This window comes from Rhinolophus hipposideros (assembly GCF_964194185.1).
Source record: "Rhinolophus hipposideros genome assembly, chromosome: 11".
Taxonomy (NCBI): Eukaryota; Metazoa; Chordata; class Mammalia; order Chiroptera; family Rhinolophidae; genus Rhinolophus; species Rhinolophus hipposideros.
This window is the reverse complement of record NC_138057.1, coordinates 41,576,043-41,598,384: the sequence shown is the minus strand read 5'-3', so window position 1 is coordinate 41,598,384 and position 22,342 is coordinate 41,576,043. Positions and strand designations below refer to the sequence as shown.

The 22,342-nt window shown below is 37.3% G+C and overlaps 1 protein-coding gene across 7 annotated transcripts in view; it reads left to right on the top strand.

Moving 5' to 3' along the window:
- Positions 1 to 19,218, top strand: part of PRUNE2 (prune homolog 2 with BCH domain) — a 229,356-nt gene extending 210,138 nt beyond the window's left edge. The window contains exons 16-20 of one of the 7 annotated variants that reach the window (XM_081066312.1): positions 3,378 to 3,476; positions 6,449 to 6,484; positions 7,021 to 7,059; positions 11,475 to 11,522; positions 15,957 to 19,212. In XM_081066312.1, coding sequence (XP_080922438.1) covers positions 3,378 to 3,476; positions 6,449 to 6,484; positions 7,021 to 7,059; positions 11,475 to 11,522; positions 15,957 to 15,987 — 253 coding nt within the window. In that variant the 3' untranslated portion in view covers positions 15,988 to 19,212. Of the gene's footprint in view, positions 1 to 3,377; positions 3,477 to 6,448; positions 6,485 to 7,020; positions 7,060 to 11,474; positions 11,523 to 15,956 lie in introns of all 7 variants that reach the window. The other 6 variants (XM_081066313.1, XM_081066314.1, XM_081066315.1 and 3 more) reach the window with 6 other exon arrangements.
- The last annotated feature ends 3,124 nt before the right edge of the window (positions 19,219 to 22,342 follow it).

Below are 22,342 nucleotides of genomic sequence, written 5' to 3'. Positions count from 1 at the left end.
AATTGTTCTATTTCTGCTGAACATACTCATATATCATATAGGTCACCAAGATTAGGTAAAAAGTCGCAGCAGCCATTTTGAGAGCTTTGTTTTGACCTGCCACGAGGATTCTTGGTTTCAATTCAGTTCAGTTCAGTGTGTTGTGCTAGATACTATATAACATTACATTTTGCAGATGCAAATAAAAGTCAGATATGCGTCATAATATAGAAAGACTTGAAACAGCTAAATGCATGAGACAGTATATCTTTTCTAGAGAACTTTAAAAATACCTAACATCAGGATACAAATTAGATAAATTGAAATTTTTCTGCCTCAAAGTTATTAATGAATCCCTAAGAAAATTTCTAATAACTTCACTACTGGAGAAAAAAATTATCTGATAAAATCCCCCTTTTCATTTTTACGTAAATTTTACGGTGCCTTCCAGATTCTACCGTTTTTTTTCCAGTGTTCACTTATAATTATTTAGCATTCCCGTTTTCTACTTCCAACAATTGAGTAGCACAATTCAATCTAATTTTCCTTTGGCAAAGGTTAGCTATTTACCATGTTAAATTGCCTTCAAAAATAATATGAAATATTATTTAAGGTATATAAAAAGCCAGTTATTTGAATAATAGCAGCAAATACTTTGACAAAGGAATAGAAATCAATATATACGAAGAGCTTATAAAAAGTTTAGTTTGTAAAAAGTAAACATTAGAATCGATATTGATGTTTGTTTAATAGTTCAGTTTTTATACTTATAAAACAAATGTTTCTTCTTGATAAGTAACAAAATATTTGTTACTGTGAGAATATTGAAAATGGTTACAATTCAACATTATTGAAGGGAGTTTCAAGATGATAATAAACATTAAAATAATAATAAAATTATAGAAAATAGTGTTGTGGCTTACATTTATTGAATGCTTACATGCATTATTTCATTTAACCCCATGACAGTCATCTGAAGGAGGTACTGTTTACTATTTCCACTATATAGGAAAAACCCTGAGGTTCAGTGAGGTCAAAGAAATTGTTTATAGCAGGAGCCAGGAAAACCACTCTGTAAAAGATCAAATAGTAAATATTTTAGGTTTTGTGGGCCATATGGTCTCAATCACAGCTACCCAACTTTGCCATTACAGAGCAGAAGCAGCCATAGACAATATGTAAACAATAAGTATGGCTGTGTTCTAGTAAAACTTGATTTATGAATACTGAATTTTTAAAAAATGTTTGTGTCACAAAATATTCTTGTTTTGATATTATTTCAACCGTTTAAAGTACACAGAAACAATTCTTACCTCAAGGACTATAAAAAACAGTCAGCAAGCTGGTTTTAGCCTGCAGGCTAGAGTTTGCCAACCCCAGGTCTAAAGTAACATAGCCAATAAATGATAGACTCAGGCTTTGAACCCAATTTTCTGCCTACTTCTAAAGAACACACATTTCAAGTACTTACACATTATATTTACTGTTTCGTCATGTTAAGACCCTCTTTAAAGATCCCCTTTCTAAGTCAATTTACATCAGGGTAACCAACTTTTACACCTGACAGAAGAAGCTACCAAAGTGTATTGTAGGTCTGTTTTGTAGGTTGCTGGTGGTATGTGTTCACCCAAGACTTATCAGGAGAGCCAAAAGTAACTATATGAAGAAGAAGGTTGTTCATAGGACACAGCCAGTGGCCCAGGGTTGAAACTGCAAGTAAAATGCTACAAGACAGCACATATGAGAGAGGTATACATGGCAGATTCCTTTTTTAAAAATGAATTGTTTGTCTGTGCCAAACATTGGATTAGGTGCTGGAGATTGAGAAATTAAATAGCTAAATTGCTGTCCTAAAGGAGCACAAAGCAGACATAGGCAGACAATACACAATTGTAATACAGGGTACAACTGAAGCACTGTGAAGGGTGATAACTCAAGGTGAGGTGAGTTTTAGGGTAACAGGTGGAGAGTAGAGACTGAGAGTCTGTGTCAATAGAGGGTTTCTAGAAAAATGAGCCTTCAAGGTGAGTTTTGAAGAGCTAATAGGATTGGCTAGCTAAAACCAGGTAGAGGAAACAGCAGGTTTCCTCTGTGTGTAAACATGTAAACTTAGAGAACTACATTCCTGTGAATGTAACACTGGAGGTGGAGGTATCCCCTTGCACGACTACTTCTTCTCTCTCATTCCATCCACTCTGTCTTTCATCAAAGCCTGAATTTAGCTCAAAAACTCTGGAGAAAGGAAGAGGTCTAATGTCGTATATTATTAGTAGTGTGTGTTTACCCAAGACTTATCAGGAGGGCTAGAAGAGGCTGGAGAGGTAGTTGTTACAAGTCACAATCAGCGACTCAGAGTCAAAACTTTTAAATAAATGTGAAAGATAAATGTATAGAGACATGGCCTTGAAAAAGCTTCCTGTTAGAATGCATAGTAGTGGAACAGAAGGCTACACAGTTGGCAGGCAGCTCAGCTCCATCCCAGTAGACTGGGGTGGGGGGTGGGGGGTGAGGAGGGTTGTCTTTTAATTTGAAACCATCCAAAGAAGTCTGAGGCTTGACCTTTCAAGTGGAATGATACATATTTAAAATTAGTTTGCAATTACATTAGTAATAGAGACGTGTTCTGATAGAATATCCCATCATTACTGATAAGACCAACAATTACCAATTCCTGCTTCTAACTCCCTTTCCCAGAGGCAAATTTCCTAATCAGTTTCAGTGGTCTCCTTCCAAGTTATTTTCTATACATTTACACACATCTAAAATAACACTTAGATGAAATCTGTTTGTGATTCAAATCCAGTCACTGGAACAGTTTTTGAATGTTGGTTCATCTGGAATGAACTCTCAAACTAGAACGTTACAAAAAAGTTTTAAAATACTTAAAACTAAAACAAGGAAAATGACTTTACATATACTTTTAAAATATATTAACCTTGTGGTAGATTCCGAAAGAACTAATGACAAAATATTTGTTTGTTAAAAACAAATAAGCGAGCAAATAAACCATAAACCAATGGTAATGCAGAGTGGCAGGAACCACTGGGAGGCCATAGCATATGTGATCAAGAGTGTGGACTCTGCACAGGTTTACATCCTGGCTCTGCCACTTACTGATGGTGAGTACTTAACTCCCTGTCTCTGTTTCCTGATCTTTAAAAAGGATAATTATAGTGCCTACCTCACTCGACTATAATAAGAAATAAATGAGTTAATATATATAAACCACTTAAAAGAGTGGTTGGCACATATTACTCAAATAAGGTGGCCTTTCTTTCTTACTAAGAGTGCTGGGCCAAGGTGGTAAGTACGTGGATTGCAGGATTTTCAGAAAGACGCAGTGGCCTTAGGAGGGATGAAAGAGCAAAGAATAATAAAATTTTTTCTTCTTTTTTCAGTTCCAAATTCAGCAGTAAAATTAAATATGTCAGTAGCTTATCAGAGCTCAGCGAGCTGATCCCAATGGATTGCATCCATATTCCAGAGAGCATCATCAAGTAAGTCCTGACGGTTTCAAAGACGTGGTAAGAAATATTGCATGTTTGGAGAAAGAAATTGGAAAATAACTCATTTCTTAAATATTTAAGACAAACATTAAATTTTCTCCAATAAGTATATATATTTTTCATATAACCCATAGATAACTCTTCTGTTCTTTTACAACCTCTTTTACATTGTCACATAATCTTCTCTTGGAATTATTGATTAGTGCTCATTTTCACTTTGGAGATTTTACTACCATTTTGGAGAAAGCATACATTTAACATTAATCAGTACATCTGTTACTTGCGCCTCTCACTCTACACAGACACAGTAGGGTGTGAGCGTAGCTTGGATTGCTTTCTTGCCTTATGTAAAGTAATTTATCTGCATGACCCTAGGAAAAGAGAAAAAAATTACCCTTTCTCTGTTTTCTTCTAAATCCCTTTTCTTCATAGCTCCCTTCAGATGAAAAATAAGGTATAGGAACGTTTCCTTACTCAGCACAGGGTAATAACACACCAGCATTGATGCTGAAGGTCGGATGATTACCCTACAATAATAAGAGTAAATGTTAACTGAACAACCACTTAGAGCTGGAACTTAAAAACACCGATACTGGAGAGTGAACTCTCCTATCGGTTCATTGTTGCAAAGAACCATTGTGTTCCATGGATTGTGTTTTTCTTTCACTATGTCTGATTCACTAGTTTTTTATTTGATTAACATTGAAAGGAAGGTAACCATCAGTTCAAAGAAAGTAAACAAGGATACCTAGTCTTCCTCCAGATGTTCGATAACAAAAGGGACTTCCCAGTGTGGGCACCCCGAAAAAAGAGCCCTCACTTAAAAAAAAAAAGGCACAAAAATGGGAAGAAAAGGACTCCCATTTAGTGTGTATCTATGCTGTGCTGGGCATAGAAGTGCTCTCTGTATATCATTTACAGCTACGGGAAGAGGACTTAGTAAAGAGAAGTTGATTATGTGAACTATAAGTAGAAGCAAGGAAAAGATGAACCTAGAATTCAATTCTGAGTGAGCCTGGCACCAAAATTCCCATGCCCTTTTCTAGTAGTTTCCTTCACCTCTTTTAAAGTATTTAACTAAAGTTAAAGCTCAGGAGTAGATGCATTTGGTTTTTCTGTATTCCAGTATCAGGCATGAACCCAGGATACTGATTTGGCTCAGCTAAATCAAGCAGAGTGTGCAGAAGGTCCTAGCAATGGCTTAATCCTCACTAGCTTTACAGGGTTCCTACAGCCTGCACACCTCACAGCTCTGGCCTGCTGTTTCAAAAAGATTCATCCGTCTTCAAAACACTCCAACTCTTTAAATAAAAAAAGTGCTGGAGCACCCACCTCCGACGATACTGTCTCTCCCTGCAAAAGGTGACAGGGACATTCCTTTTCCAGTAGAAATGAGCATTGTCCACAATCTAGGTAAACACAGAAATGCTTCTGTGGTTTGGCTGTTGTAAAAGAGAAGAGAATGGGCTTTGCAGGCTTAACATTAGACTTGAACTTTTCTGCCTTCCTTTCAATGTCTCTGAGACTTCAGGCAACTTATTAAAACTCTCTGAATCTCAGCTTCAGCATCAAGTATAATGGGAAAATAAGGCGCAATTCATAGAATGGTCCTGAGGACCGAGTGAGAACAAGGTACATAAAGCATTCAGAAAGCCCACTGGTACAAAGTTGGTAATCCAGAATGTTATTTATCATAAACATGTTGCTTTTAGAGACCCACTGTCATATAGGAAAGTCTAACTGAAAAGTTAAATGTGCTCAAGGCACTTTTCATTTATCTACACCCACCGGTTTTCAAGGTCTCCATTTGGGAAAAGTTACTTGGGGAGGAAGGGTTCCATTTGGAAAGATTTTCTTCTGGAGGAAGAAATTTACAACCATGCAGATCCTCCTCATGTATCCATGTTATCTACCATCTTTCGTAATCCACCTCCTGTGGTCATCCTTCCCACCATTTCTGTTACTACTAGCCCTCATTGCCTCATTTTCATGTTATGCCATTTTCAAATTGATAAAAGCCATAGCTCCTTCTTATTACTGAATAACATTCAGAGGATCTGATCTCAGCCAATCCCAAGATAGGATGGAGCCTGTCATAAAAGGACTTAAATGGAAGAAAAACTTGCCCAATCTAGGGTCAGATTTTTAATCACTGATTACAGTTTATTCTTGTTATTTGTAGCAGTGATTTTTAGACCACCAAATATTGACTACTGAACTGTTGTTCATAGGGGAAAAGCAGGGTTCGGTTCCTGTGAGCCTCTGGTCACATTTTTGTCACCCAATTAATATCTAATCGTGTTTTCTGTGTTGTTCTGTGTTAAAGATACCTTATTTGATACATATTGTTGATTCATTAATATTGAACTCATGGCCAACCACACTCTAACTCGTGCCGAAACAAAGCTTATCTAACACCATATATTCTCTGTGAGGCACATCACAGCGTTCTTGTCCTTAACATCACTAGAGAGCACTGCAGCACTGTGCTTGGGGCCTATTTTAAATGGCAAAATACAAAAAAAAAATAAAAACAAAAACATATATTAATGGCACTAAATAGATTGCAGAAAGGACATTGTTGACAGTATGAGAGCTGAAGCGAGAAGATACAGTCTTGCTTAGTTTAAGCTCAGCTGGAAACGTGCTCATAAGGTGACTCAAATTTTTTGCCACTCTATGAAGGTTCGCGAATATTGATTTCGGGTTACAAATAAAGTATAGCAAGTAGGCGAATTTGCAAACATGGAATCTACAAATAATGAGGATTGGCTATATAGAATTATAAATTCTAAATCATTGATTATGTCTAAAGAAAATAACATTTTTCCAAAAGGCAGTTTGATTTAATATTTGGGCAGGCTTTTTCTGTCATGTTTTGACTGTTCTTTAAAACATTTACTTGTCATTTCTTTCATCTGTTGGCTTATGTTCCTCACTGCATTCGTTTTTTATCTCGTAAGGTACGATGAAGAGAGATCTTATAAGAGAAGTGTGAGGTAAAATCTCCTAACCTACAATTCACACTGGACCCTCTGTGTGTGTACACCAGTGTCTTTCTTGTGGGTGACCTCAACATGCTTCCAGGGCAAGAGGTCGTTGTGTCAGTCCCTTGTGTATGCCATTCCCAGTCTTTGTCTTGTGTGTAAAGCTGTTGAGGTCAACCTACTTTGCAACTGAAACCTACTAAGCCAGATACATCCTTGACTTGGCCCAGGCTGCAAGCTAACTTCAACTGTAGTCAACAGACTCATGTGATGTTTCCAGCTTTATTGAGCCCGCATGTTTCTGATGTCCTTGCAACTTTTGTATCTACCTTTATGAAGGAACTTGCAAAGTAAACATGCATACTCACTGAATGGGAGGAAATAACACCATGTTTAATTGAAGGAGTGTGTCTCAGTGCTCCAGAAGATAGTTTTTAAAAGCACATATACTCCACATATGTTTGGCTCTGCTTTGCTGGGTGACTCTCTCACGCTCTGCTTGCTTCTTTTTTTTTTTTTTTCTACACTGATACTTTTTGCTCATGCAGACTGGATGAAGAACTGAGGGAAGCATCAGAAGCAGCTAAGTAAGACTTGGTTTTCATTCAGCAGCTGGCGTGATGTTGGTTTGCATTTCAGGAATGAATTGAGAGAACCTGCATGCCTCGTGTCGTGTCGTATTCTTGCATCCTGATTACAATGCTGCAATTTAAAAGTTCCCTTGGTCACATGATAGATACAATTTCAGTTATTTGTACTACAGTCTATTTTCTCCCACGAGCTTGGTTATCTTGAAGAATGCATTTGATACTGTTGTTTATTTTTTTAAAAAAACTATACATGTAATTTTAGGCACCACAGCAAAAGAACACATCACAGGTTCTCTCTCTCTCTCTCTCTCTCTCTCTCTCTCTCTCTCACGCACACACACACACACACACACACACACACTCACACACATATAATGTCTAGATGATCATTAGATATATTGAGGCAACAAAACTTCATTAGTTCATATTAATGAAGAGAAATGATGGCAAGTTGAAATTTGGAATATTTTGTAGAATCAATTTCATGACTTTCTAAGATTTTTTTAAAAACACCTTATTGAGTGACTTGGAAATATTACTTAACTAATAGCTTGTGAGATATTTGGATGAATAAAAAAATGATTGTTCACTGTTGTTAAAGTATAATTTTCAAAAAGGCAAAATCATAACTTTAATGCAAATATAAAATGAATACATGGCAATGGTTTTACTCAACTAATTATTTAATGAAGGAAACAGTAAGGTGTTAAAACCAGTTCAAAGAACATTTGTAAAACTAAATATCAATAGGCAATTTATAAAGAAATGTTAGGATAAGATTGTTGGTTTAGATACAAAACTGATTAATGTTCAGGAGGGCAATAAACTGTAACCTTAGGTTATTTTTTCACTGGACAGAAATTATTTGTCTCTGCTCAACAGAAATCTGAAAGTTAACCTCTGGCCCTACAGAGTTATAAAATAGATCATCAGTAGAAAGTAAACTCAGCACTACTTTGAAAAAATATCCAGTAATTTCCTTTTATTTCCAAGTTACAAATAATTTTTCTGACTCTATGTTAAAAGTAGACAAGTACTATTTGGAAAGTTTGCTGTATTGAGCTTTCTTTCCGTTTCAAATGTTGCTTACACTTTAATTTTTATAGCCACTTCCAATTTTAATAGATGTCACAAAAGCAGAAAGTCTGGACAATGTGCAGAGCTACAAATTTTGAATAAGTAAGATCTTACTTAGTAAAGTTTTTTCTGAAAATGTGTAAATGCCAATTCCTTATGAAAACAATCCATTTAGATATTTTTTTTTCCTATGGCCCATTTTTATTGCAGGTAATCTGTAGAATTATGTGCCTATAGTGTGGATCTTTTGGGTTAAAAATTCAAGGAAAGGTTTTTGCTTTAGAAAGTTTAGCATTAGGGTGGTTTACTGTTCAGTATTCCTATCCTCTAGTTTTCTTTCAAGATGACTGACACCCATTTAGACTAACAATACTCAAAGTTATATTATATAAATTTTTACTCTAACAGAATCCTCTTAGTCTCTAACTCAACAATTGAAAACAAGAAGCTGTGGAAACAAGGAAGATATTAGAAATCAAGGAACCAACTGTTGGTGTAATGTACCCATTTAGCATTTATCTGTACTAAAATTACATAATGTCATGAGATTGCCCAGAGAGAAAAACATCAATGAGTTTGTCTTTCAGCTTTTTTTTTTTAAGGATAACATATTTATGAAATTAAGAAGCTGTTTACAAGACAAAAGTTAGGAGGAGGTGACATCAATAATTTTCCAGCCAAACCAATTATAAAGTCATATTGCCATGTTTCCTCATTAGTACCATGCAATGTTGCCTCCTTCAATAGATTTTTCCCCCTCATATGTGTACTCTTACTGCATAGCTACCATAGTGAAGCAGTTATCATATTTGGTTTTGTTGTGTAGCTTTCTCTTTTTTTCTCTCAAATCTTTCATTTTGTTTTCTTCCCTACCCTCACAGCCCCTCTCCCCAGATATCTAAATGGTCTCAGGTGATCCTGAGAAGTCTTGATCTCTTTTCTAAAGGAAACACCAAGCTCACACCTAGTACTGTAGATGTAGCTGCTCAGTAAATTTCTGCTGCATATATTGACAAATGTGCATAAGATTAAGATTGTTGTTGTAGAGCAGTGGTTCTCAAGTGTTATTGTGCATCAGAATCACCTGAAACACTTGTTCAAACAGTATCCTAGGCCTTACCTGCAAAGTTCCCGGTTCAGCAGCCTTCAGAATCTTATGTCTAACAAATGCCCAGCAAAGCCAATGTGGCTCATCAGGACCATGCTTTGAGCATCACCACCTTAAAGTATTTGGCTGAAAACAATGAAGACATATTTAGAAAAGGAACTAAAACTGATTTTTAAACATGGGAAAAATAATTGGCTGAATAAAAATAATTAGATTTGTCTTAAGGGTCTATGCTCCTCCTTTGGATTCAGTGGGTAAGCTACCTGTCTGAATTCTCATCCAGTTGATCCTATTTCTTTTGACAGTGACATTACATGTATGAGGAATTGAAATATACTTCCACATTTGAAAATGTGTATCAAGAAAGAATTTTACTCTGTTGACCCCACAGATGATTAAAATACCTCTGAAGTGGTCCCCAAATCCTTAGACAGACTGTTTATGGTGATTTGGGGTTCAGGAAGCACAATCACTGCAGGTCTGTGGTCAGATTCTAAAAGCAAGATAACCCCGATTCTTTCTCCTAACAGATACACCCTGACTTTTCACATGACCTTTATTAAAAAGCTTCAGGCTGGTTCTAACCAAAGGCGAGCAATATACCTTGTCAAGAAACAAAACCTACCTGTCTGTTGTTTTGCTTTATTCCCATCAGTGTTTTTAAACATTCACCCTGTTCCCACGTACACATACACCACCACCACCTCTAATAGACTGTCAGAAGGTGATTTCCTCAGCCTGTCAGATTTTTTTCTTTAAAACTTTATTTCATTTTTCTTTGATACTTTTTTTTTTTTTGGTCTTTTCTTTTCTTTACAGTTCAAATTCTCCCAAATTTATGCTCAACATTTTAATTGTTTCTAAAATGTATGTCACCCTTAATGTAATGGTTTTATTATTTCATGTTCCTTTTATAGTTTTTTCATCTGTGCAGTTCAAATTTTTCTTTAAAACTTTAGATCTGTACAGAAAAGAAAATACTTTGGAAGGATACATTTTATATAGAGAGCCATTTTTATGTTGAAAATGGTGAAGAAGCTATCTGCTGCCTTTGTAGTAACAGTATTCTATGGATTGCAAATTGCTGTTTTCTTTGGAAGGATTATGCAAAGTTAAAAAAGCAGAAAAGCTACATTTGGAAGATTGCCGTTTCCTGATTCCAGTCCAGCTTTGCTCGGTTTTTGTAGCACACTGTCAACACTTACCTGACTGTCCTTTTTCACTAGAGTTACCAAATACACTCCATAAAAATACCAGACCACCAGCGAACGGGTGGGGAGAGAAGGGGAAAAAAACTGTCTGCCCTTGCAGGGAGAAATAGCTTTCTGCTATTTTCAACAAAATACCTAACATTAATAACTGTACCTCTTATGTGCAAACAGATATATTATTACTCACATTACAAAAGGAACACTCGCATGTAAAAAGCATCATAGAATCCCTTTAAATAGTGTTTGTTTTCCAGCAATAAAATATTTAACAGAAGACAAAAAGTAAAAGGTGAAGTGTGCTACGTATTAATCGGAAATTAATATAAAGCAAATTTGAAATTTGCTAACAGGAATCGCACCACATTACACAAAAATAGCATCAACACATTCATATGCCACAACACAACTTTTATTTCATGATTGTATATGGTTACATTTTTCTTCCTGGACACATTCAGTTCAGGTTAATGTCAGGATTCATTTGTATTACTTGAACATAGCTAAACTGTATGGTAGTCTTATTATTTTTCTGTAACAACCACAAGGAAAGCTGACACTGATATTTTTTCTTTGAGTGTCTTGCAAAATCCTCATTCTTGTTAAAACAAAGTTAACTAGGTTTATCTGTAAATGAAATTATGTTGCTTGAGAGGGATTGTTCTTTGTATATAAAACATTATATTTTAGGAATTATAAATAAAAATTTGCAATATTATATTCCCTGAATAAGATAGATTGAAAAATCAGGGGGAAAAATGACAAGGACAGAAGAGACCACTGGAGGTAACTGGAGTTTTCGATATTCCTTTAACGTTTCTCAATCATGGACAATTACTATATTTCAAAACTGATGGCAAAAGAATCACAGCTTAAACTCGACATCATTTCAGGTGTAGATTTTTTCAATATTAGCAATGGGACAACATTAAACAGTTTAAAATGCCCAATCTGTTGTGCTTACAAAGTGGTAACAGTGGAATTAATGTTTACTGTTTCCTTTTTTCCATTGCACTCAGAACTAGCTGCCTTTACAATGATCCAGAACTGTCTTCTATGGAGAAAGAGTAAGAATTCACCATCAATACAGTTTTGTGGTTACTTGTAGTACGGTATGGCTGAGCTCTGAAAGAAACAAATACGTTGAGGATTGGGTAAACCCCCTTTAGATGTTCAGTTTTCATGTTCTCGATCCCTGAACTTAGAAACTTAAAGAGAAATGTGCCAGCTTAACCCCATCTCATTCATGATCACCATTAAATCCCTTACAGACAACCTAAGTCTGTACTTGGCTTTCTATTTTTCCAATCCAAAAATGAGGAGAAAATGAATAGTAGAGCCAGTTGTAAGAGCATTTAGGCAAGAGAAATTCAAGTCTGCTTTCTGAGTTACATCATCTATTTTAATTCGTGAAAGTGGGGACTTCCGTTTGAACTTAATATTTTGGTGGATGGGAGAGAAAATATCCTTGTTTTGAAAATTCCAAGAAGCAGTTGAGTTTGGATGGGGCTTGTGGAATGATCTAGTCCATCTAGTTCCATACTGTAAGAAATAGAAATCAAAAATGTATTTGGTGCTCACCGTTGGCAGGCTCTATGTAAAAAACTTCACACACACACTGATTTTTATCCTCAGAATAAGTCTATAGATACATTTTATAGATAAGGGAAGTGACATAGAGAGATTATCTGACCAGTCCAACATTTCACACTTGTGAAAATGGCCCAGAGCTGGGATTTGAATGTGTAAAGTAGTTCCAGTGACAGTGGTTTTGAAATCAAAGGGAGGGATCTTAGTGCTGGAACACGTGTGCAACCTCTGGTCTAACCAAAGACTAGAAGAAGACAAAATTAGTCACCTAAGAAAACAGTTAATTATTGGCCAAGTCAGTTTCAGGGAATAAATTGTGGTCACCAATAGGCTCTCAGAGGGAACTTGGGGCTTCTAAGGAACTTGGCTTTCAGAGAAGTTAGGGGCTTCTAATCTGGTTTGAGATGTGGAGAATTTAACATTGTCCTTCTTCCCAGGAATCCAGAAGGAGGGGCAAACATCAAATTTAAATGTGTCAGCTATTGTTTTGTTCTTTTGGGAACTCCTTTCCCTCGAGGTCCAAAGGGAAGTTGGAAAATCACAGTGCAATATCTTTGCAGTTGCTATGGATACCTTACAGTTTAAGGAAGTTTATACACAAAAACTCCAGAGAAATGGTCCCAACTGAAAAAGGACACAAAGAATGAAGCCTGAAGGAGACCTTCGAAATTATGCAACTCTTTTTCTGAAAGCTACACTTGTCCCACCTCTTTGAGATGAAGACAACAATTGCTTCAAACCAATTGCTACCCGAAAATTCTGCAAAGCAAAAATATCTCAGTCCCTTAGCCCCCCATAATTCTTTTTGCAAATCTTTCCTTTCTCAGCAAAACAGCGCCCCCTAGAGCAGAGTCCTGTACCTGTAGTTAAGAAGCTGTGTGGACTCTGTCACCCACTGGCCTGTGGCTGCTACATCTGCGAGGCTTACCCACTTCTTTGTCTGCCTTGTCTGTTTGTTCCTCATTTGTATGTAGGGCGGTTTGGGCTGAGGAGAGTGCAGAACGCTACTTCTTTTTTGGGTTCATTCCAGGGCTGGACTTGGGGAAGGAAGGGATGCTACAAATTGTTACTTCCCACTTCTAAGGACATACTCTTCTCTACACTTCCCTTTTCTTCAGCCCTCTCTCTCCTAAGCCATACCAGGCACATGATCCTAGTGCAGAAAATGAGATCCAGGATGAGGGCAAGAATGGCAAAGAATTTTTTCTGCTGACTTCCAGCCCTGGCTTTCTGGCTTTCTGTAGTATTAGAATAAGGGGCTTTGTTTTCTTTCTTCTCATTCCTGTGTGGAAGCATTTCACACTTTCTAGTATTCAATCTATATTGAAACTGCAAAACGGGCAAAGGCTCTTCCAGGCCTAGAGCTCACTCAGGCTAAGAATAAAATAAAATGTGTGCTGATATTGTGGTGGCCTCTCATTTTCCTCAAAGAGAGAAGGGAAGATTATACCTGTCTTCCCCTTCTCCCTACCTAAAATAGTGTGTTTTTATTCATCATTAAGTAATATTGTCAGCCATATTGTAAGGAACCTCATTTAACACACATTAGAAGCCAAATGACCTATAGTAAAATTGACAGAAGGTTGCTATGTCTCACTGGGAAGTTGGTTGTAGAAAACTAAGCCCAGTTGCCTATACTTCATATTTCAATTCTACTTAAAAGTATGTTTTGTTCTAAAAAGTATACTGTTTTTCAAAGTACCCCTAGGTACTTGTCTCCTTCACTTTTAGGTTTGGATTTTATTTATTCTTGCATGTCCTAAAAATTGCAACATGTCTTTTTTATATTTTTACATACATAAAAAGCATATATGATCCAGGGGTCATGTTTCTATTTGGGGAGACTTAAATTAATAGTATTGTCTATAGCTTCATTAGCTCTACAAGATAACTGTCACTTTTTAAAAATCATTCACGTTTTTTTCAATTGCAGTTGACATTCAATATCAATTTATATTAGTTTCAGGTGTACAGCAATATAAATCATTCACTTTTGACTCTCTTGCTTCTTCCATAAACTGAGTAACTAGGTTTCAATCTTTCAGTTTTTGGTTTACCAAAAGCTGACAGGATAAATTAAACCCTAGAACGTTTACGGAAAAGTCAGTATGAAAAATTAGGTGTTTGAAAATGGGCATCATGGCAGAAGTGTTTTTTCAGATTTTTGTCAGGGACTTAGATGGTAAAACAAAGTGACCGTGCACTTTAAATTGTCCAAGACAATTTCAAATATTCTGACCCACACTCACACTCTTCAGACAGTGTGCCCCAAATTTTGGTTTCACAAATAAGTCTCTGGGTCTGTGAGAGGAACTGAGTCATCACCACGTGAGAAAGAATAAATTTCCAATCATCAAGTCACACTTATTACAGACTGCTGGGAATAACTGCAGCTGGGAAGTATAATTTAGAAGCAAAAACAAGATCAAGAAGGACCTGTTTTGTAAAAGCATAATAGTAAAAGATCTAGGGGTCACAGTAAATAAAAAGAGGACACCTCCATAGTGAAACTCTGAAGATAAGAAAACAAGTCAGATCCTTGAGGGCAGTAAACAGAGATTCATATCCATGACCACCTGGCCTGACCTGGCAGTCAGCACGTCCGGGTCTGAAAACTCCCAAAGGAGACAAGATTATTATAAGTAGAGTAATTAAGCAGACAGATGATTTTTCCCATTTCAAAAAGACAGTACTCTACTGCAAGTACTACTACTGCTACTACCAATAGACATTTACTCTGTGTTTATTATGTACAGTTGAAAACACTTAGACTTACTCCTTAGCAAGGTCTGAGACAGAGATGATTGTTTTATTTTACAGATACAGAAATGGAAACTTAGAGAAGGTAGGTAACTTTCCCAAGGCCCCAGAGCTAATAAGTTGTGAAATTGCTAAAGATATTTCAAAGGAAAGTACTGCTATAAACTGGATGAGCAGGCAGTGTGTGTGGGTTACCAGTGGTTTTATTTGCACAGCTATTATTAGGTTGGTGCAAAAGTAATTGCGGTTTAAAAGGTTTAAAATAATTGCAAAAACCGCAATTACTTTTGCACCAACCTACAATGAACAGTGCTCCGCTATTGCAAAGTCCACAAGTAAACATACAGATTTCTGGCTCAGGAGGGCACATCGAAGGGAACTCCTCAGATGCTTCCCAATTGTAATGTGTTTTTCAAACAACGTGTTTTTTTCTTTTTTCGTGGCTGAAATTCTTCCTCTGAGTGTTCACTGGCTGTAACTCTCTTCTCTGATAGATCCCCAGAAGTCACGATATGATCACTAAGAGGCAAAGAAGAGACACAAGTGGCCCAAGGACATTTTAGACTTATTCCCTAGATATTTGGGAACCCACGAGACATTCTTAAAAACATTCTTAGATTATAAGGATCCATCTCATTAAGATAGACTAATCACACTCCGGCAAATCCTTTGGTGATAGAAAATGTTAGGGGTGGAGGGGGGTGCCATGGTTTTGTATTGCTTATCACTTTCTTACTATTGAGCACCTATCAGAGATTACTTATGTCAGGGAGACCATTTATTTGCCCCACAACGAAAGAACATTTACCAAAAAATTAGTCCCTCATTTCTAAAATGCAATAATGTCCCTTACCGTCATTTACTTCAGGAACAAGGCTTAGCACGAGTCTTTTGCCTCCCTAGATCATTTCAAAAGGTGTAAAATGCTTCCAGAAACAGTTTTGTAAGAACACATTTCATATTTTAGATGAAGCCTTGCCAACGAGGGGAGGACTGTGTTTTACCAAATGTTTCTGTTATAAGAAACTTGCGTGATTTATTTTCAATAAGTCCTTTGAGGGGGGAAAAAAAAAGGCAAACACACGCCACCCCAAATCACTTACTAAGTGTTCCTTACTCAGTTTCTCATTTTTCTCTTCCTTTTTTTCAAGCATTGACCTGAAGCTGAAAGAAAAGCCCTAGTTGGCCATGGCTGGCAGAAGAGGACGCTTTGTTGCTTCATGGTTCTGTTGAAACACATCTACCTGGAAGAGATAGGGCTGATGGTACTTTTTTTCCACTTTGCACTACCTGGTGCCATTCTAAATTTCTAAGGGGAAAAACAGTAAGGGAATTTGTTTACTCCTAACATGTTTTATGAAATTCTGTGTATTTTCCTATTTTGCCAATTATGTGCCTCAAAGCTTTCAGTTGAACCTTAGCAAGAAGGTAGGATGATGTTCCATTTCCATATTTCTTTAACCCTTGGCAAAGTGATATTTTGTTTCTTAGACTGGTATTGACCAATAAGGTAGCTTCAATCCACTATTATGTGTGAATTATTTCTGTAAATTAGCTGGATTTCTCCCTGGTGGTCATTTTAGGTTTAAAATACACAGGGTTCAACTCTCCCACGTAATTCCACCTTTAAAGTCCTAAACTTGCTTAAGACAGCCACAAACCAGACGCAGGTGAAACCACCATCAGCTAAGTGCCCACTTGGCTCTTATGCACATGAATCACCTCTAATTTCTCAAAGGGAAGTCAGGCTTTCTAATTCACATCAATTTTATTTTAGTTGGACATCATGTTTTCTGTGAAATGGCTTTAAAAAAAAATCACCATTTCTCCAATGAATGTTGAAGACCACCACAACTTAAAGATCAGTGTCTGCATTTTTGGCAGCTGTGCTTCGGGCTGTAAACTTAGTTCAAGATATTATACTCTAAGTGCCAAGGACTCAAGGGTAAGGTGGCCCACTCAGAAATTCATTATTTGGTAACATTCAGTTATCTGAATTTCTCTCTCAAATGCATTATAAAAATCAATCTGCTTTAAATCACTCTAATCTGATTACGGTTTTAAAATTAAATATGAGTATATACTATCATTTGCAAAAATTTCCTTTGCAGTTTTCATATGCCCTTTAAAACACCAATATAATTTCGAATCTATGGGCCTCTTACAGAGAAGTTGGCAAACTACAGCCAATTATATTGCACTGCCTGTTCTCATCTGGCCTTTTAGTTAATATTAAGAATGGTTTTCACAGTTTGGGTTGAGGACATTTTTTTAAGTATTTCACTACACATGAAAAATTATTCAACTTTCAGCATCTATAAATGAAGTTTTATGGAAACATGTCCACACAAATTTGTTTAGAACTCTCTTGGCTACTTCCTTACTACAGCCACAGATTTGAGTAGTTGCAACAGATCACGTGTAGCCTACAAAGCCTACAACATTTACTATCTTTATAGAAAAAGTTTGCTGAGCTCTGCTCCAGCACATTCATGCTTTGTTCTCAACCTCCATTTGTACGTAGATACTCGTTTCTCTAACAGAATGCACAAGTAAGGCTGCAAACTAATTTATTCTTTAAAAATAAAACTTGGCATTCATTGTCAGAAAAATACATGACCTGCTGAAAAAGATAGCTCAAGTCATGTTTATATGACCCACAGTGAAGCCTGCTAAGAAGGTTTTTGGCTGTTTACAGGTGTGCTGAAGTCCTGACCTTACTCCGGGAACCATTCTTATTCTCCAGTATCACCTATTACTAATTAGCCAGCAAACATAAAAATGTAGTGGAGAATGGGGTTCCACTATAATCTTAGGATGGTAATCCTAAATTAGGATGAATAGTTAGGATGGTAATAACTATCAAGAGAGCTGTCCAAGATGCTCTGAGCCCTGGGTATCATGAGCTTTGAAATGCTTCAAAGTAGACATTTTTGTATAGGTGACTGAATTTCACTGACCTCATTTGGTTCATGTCCATTTCTCACCACCTTCCAGACATGCTCTCATATATACAGGTCAACTCTCTTTCCTCCTTAAGTCTCCATTATCTGTGTTCCCCTCTTGGTCCCTTTCAATTGAATATTTTATTGAATTGTGTTCTTTTGGGTCTCCTCCCTCATAACATCGGGCTTGTCTTATAGAAAAACCCTAGAGCATACCTTCTCTCACAGTCCACGTCCACCTTTGAAAGCCCAAATTATGCCTCTCCCAGAACTCAGTGTTGACATAAGTATAGTGACTCAATAGTCCAGTTTGTTCACCCGTTTACAGCCTGTTGCCCTGGCATAATTATTAACAATGCTTCCCTTTACTCAGTCATGTCCCAGTTTGGAAGATGAATTACACAGTCCCCTAGCCACAGGATGTAATGAAAACTCTAGTGTTCAGCTTAATGGTGGAAGCCTGAGGACATAGAGCTGTTGATAGTGGGCTCTTGTTATATTCAACCAGACATGGCAACAATCTCATCATTCACTTTTTTTTGAACTTGTCCAGCCTTCTCATGGGAGGCTACTCAGGTGGTATTCTGTTTGAAGCTTAATCTTCCTACAGGCATCTTTCCCAATCAATGATTTTGTTTGGGCTGTTCCATGGGCTGCATAACCATTCTGATACTTAGGCATTTGCTATTTTATTATCTTAAAAAGAAAAATTAATTTAATTGCATGTGCTAGAGAAAAGCCACCATGTAAATTCAATCCAAGTGAATAGAATCCTAGAAGAATCCAGAAAAAAATAATCCCTAAGCAAATAGGTAGGCAGATGTAAACATACACATCTTTAGTTATCTATCTCTTGCATTCTGAGCATTCTTGCTTTGGTTCTGACTTCTGGGAACTGTTTTGCACTTTCTGTGAGTTTATAGTTAAGGAAACCAAGGGATCATTGGGGCAAAAGTATATTTTTCCCAAAGTGGCAACTGCTCTTCGTCTAGCTCCTTGATTAAGAGAAAGAACAAAAATATGCCCAGAAGATACTATCAAGGAGTGAAGGCAATAGCTGGGTGTGGAAGAAAACCCTGAAGTGTGTATTGAAGCCATACAATGTTTTATGGGGTTATCTTCTAAGACATACTCCAAGATGTGTGAGGAAGTCACTACTTCAAGTCTTTGTGTTATTAAAATCTCATTTTAAGAATTCCGTTATGGTACTATGTTTGCAATTCTCACCTAATCACAATGCCTCAGTAGTTTGCTCCCTTAGACACATTTAGATGTGCACAAAATAATCTTTTATATATTTAAAGGGTTTTCTACTATGTATTGGATTGCTCACAATAAAGTATTAGATTTTGTTTGGGTAAACAAATAAATAAATGCTCCTTAAATAATGTGGATTAATAATATATTTAAAATATATATATATATGTATAGCCTCTCTGTATGATTTAAAAATAAAAATTGATTCCACAAGCTATGGCTTTCTTTCTTTGAGTCAGCAAGAATCTTTCTCTAGCTTCATTCTGCAGCAGTCTGATCTGGATATCAGTCTAGCTTGGCCCTTGATACCTAAGGTCAGTACACATTTGGGCTTTCTAATTAACCAAATTTTATTCTTTCCATTTTTGCTTTCCATGCCTCAGTGATCTAAATTTTCAAAATGTATTGTTTACCACCTGGGTAAGCAATTGAAAGTGTCTCCATGCTTCATAGTTACTTGATTTTGTCAACTTTTCCTTTCTCTTTCCCTTACCCTTTCATGGCATATATTTATTTTTAAATCCATTAAATGGTATTTTATTTTTACATTATGTTTTGTTTTCTTTTTTACTTTTACAATCTTTGGGCAAAACCAGAGTTGGGAATTACCACAGTGCTTTTTCTTTTTCACTAATAATTAAATCTGTCCCTCTGCCTCTCAGAAAGTTGTTAGAGTAAGCAAATTAAAAGTTGCTCTACAAAAAGTGAGACATTGACTGTTCTCATGATCAAGGAATGAGTTCTGGTGGATTTTGCCCTCTACCCAACTGTCCTGCGGGGTCTCCTGCGGTGTCTCTGCTCCCGCTCCCCACATAAGAACGCAGGATGTGGCTAGGCCAAAAAGGAACACCCACGGAACCATAGGTAGGGAAGTCATACCACTATGGTCTCACTGGGGACTAGGTTTACACGACGTGCGACCTGCTGTCCACTTTGCTGCCAACCGACCGACTCTCCTCCACTCTCCTTCACTCTCCTCCCACTCTCCTTCCCTCTCCTTCACTCTCCTCTGCTTCCCTCCGTAGCCATGGCAGTTATATTATTGGTCAATGGCTCAACGGTTACAGCTGACGGCCAACCAGCCACAGCTGACGGCCATTTACTACCCGAGCCAGCACGTCTCCACATGAGGCGGAGAGCCTGGAAACTGCTCTCTGGGGCTCTGTCCCCACACCAACAAAGGCAAGAGGACAAGAGAAAACTGAGAGGTAATTACAGGTAAATGAAGGGCACAGAACTAGGAGGTGGTCTGCTCTGTTCATTCTGCTCCTTTTACCTCACTGTGGTAGTGGGCAATGGAGGCAGGCTGGGTGTCCAGCACTAGAGAAAAGGAGGGTGAGATGCGCTGGATTTGTACTACGGCATATTACCCAGCTGTTAGAAGCAACAAACTATGCATTCATAGAGCCAGACTTAAATTGTAGGGTAGAGCGGGAAAAGTATAAGAAAGAACTCTATATTTTTAGCATAGTGCGATTTATATAACTTTAAAACCACACACACACAAAAACAGTGCTACATATTATACAAAATCCACGGATGTTTAAGAACTTAGCACACTCATTCGAGTGAGAGCAGGGAGTTGGAATCCCAGGTGAAGTTGGAAGCCTAATTAAAAAAACAAAATCAGGTACAAACTTCCAGTTACAAAATAAATAAGTCATAAGGATGTAATGTACAGCATGGAGACTATAGTTAATAATACTGTATCACATATTTGAAAGTTGCTAAGGGTGTAGATCTTAAAAGTTCTCATCACAAGAAAAAAATTGGTAATTATGTATAGTGACAGATGTTAACTAGAAAAAAAAATCAAAAAGAACCATTTATGGGCTAAAAATAAAAGTAAATAAAGTGAAGAGACCTTAAACTTTCAGCCGTAGATGCTAACACTTTCAGCCATGGATTACAGAAAAGCTGTGTTAAGGCACGTTGGGTCCCCAGGGAGCTATTCCCTTCCACAGCTTCTGTAGCCCGTCCGTTTCCCTGCGCTGGCAGCATCTGTGCTGCGGCTGCCAGAGGCTGGCCTTGGGTTACATCACCCTGTATAGTCATGGAGCTTTTCATTAAGCTAGTGCCTTTTGACACATCACTCCTCACACAGCTGTGGGCTTTCTAGAGCAAAGAGACTGCTTTGTGAGGCTGATTTTCCTAGAGTTTCACTCACATTCATTCAAAATAACTCTGTTCCTCCCGGCAAAATTATTTTTTCTATATAACCATTTTAATGATAATTAGATGGCATCCACTAATAACTATCAAACACTACCTCTCTAACCTTACCCCTAGTGAGAGACCTGCACTCTTGACAGGATCATGCCCTCCTTGTGACACTTTTCCCCCTTAGAATTGTGAATTGAATTACCTTGTTTCCCCCACATTCTTCCCAGTCAATTCTCATTATTTGAGGTAGTTATGTCCTATAAGTCACTGAGGACACTGAATTAGCAAATGCTGAATCATTGCTCCTAGAAGAAATACATCATTTTCATGAACTGATCAGCACACAATCGTGTTTTATGTGTGTTGCTGTTCAAATACACTTTATTTAATATATACTGTTCATTCATTCGCATTGAATTCACAGCCAACATCCTGAATGTAACTCATGCCTGAACGAAGCTTATCTAAAACACAAATTTTCTCCATAAGGCACATCACAGCTTTCTCGTTCTTAGGAACACTAGACAGCACGTCAGCTTTGTGCTTGGGGACCATTCTAACTAGTGAAGTCACCAACAAAAATCACAAAAATGCAAAAAACATGGCACTAAATAGACTGTGAAAAGAACACTTATCTACAATATGAAAATTAAAACAAGAAATCAGAATGTTGCCTGGTTCCCTGTCAGCTGGGAACATGTGCATCAGGCAACTCAAATGTTTTACTGCTCTGTACATGTCCATGGTGACCACGAAAGTGTGGTGACTATTGATTTTGGGGTTACAAATAAATTTTAGTGAGCAGGTGAATTTGCAAATATGTAATCCTTGAATAATGAAGATGAACTGTGTCCCAGAACTTAGTCATCTAAAACAACACATTAATTCTCCAGTGTCTGTGAGTTAGAAATCCAGGTACATCTTAGCTGGGTCCTCTACTTTAAAGTCTCCCACAGGCTGCAATTACAGTATTGGCCGACGGTCTCTTTCAAGACTCCATCAAGGTTCAACTGGGACAGAATCTGCTTCCAAATTCATTCACATGGTTGTTGGCAAAATTCAGTTTCTTGAAGGTTGTTGGACTGAGTGCCTCATTTCCTGCTGGCTGTTAGCTGGAGGTTGTCCTCAGTTCTTTGACTCATGGGCCTCTCCAACATGGCAGATTGTTTTAC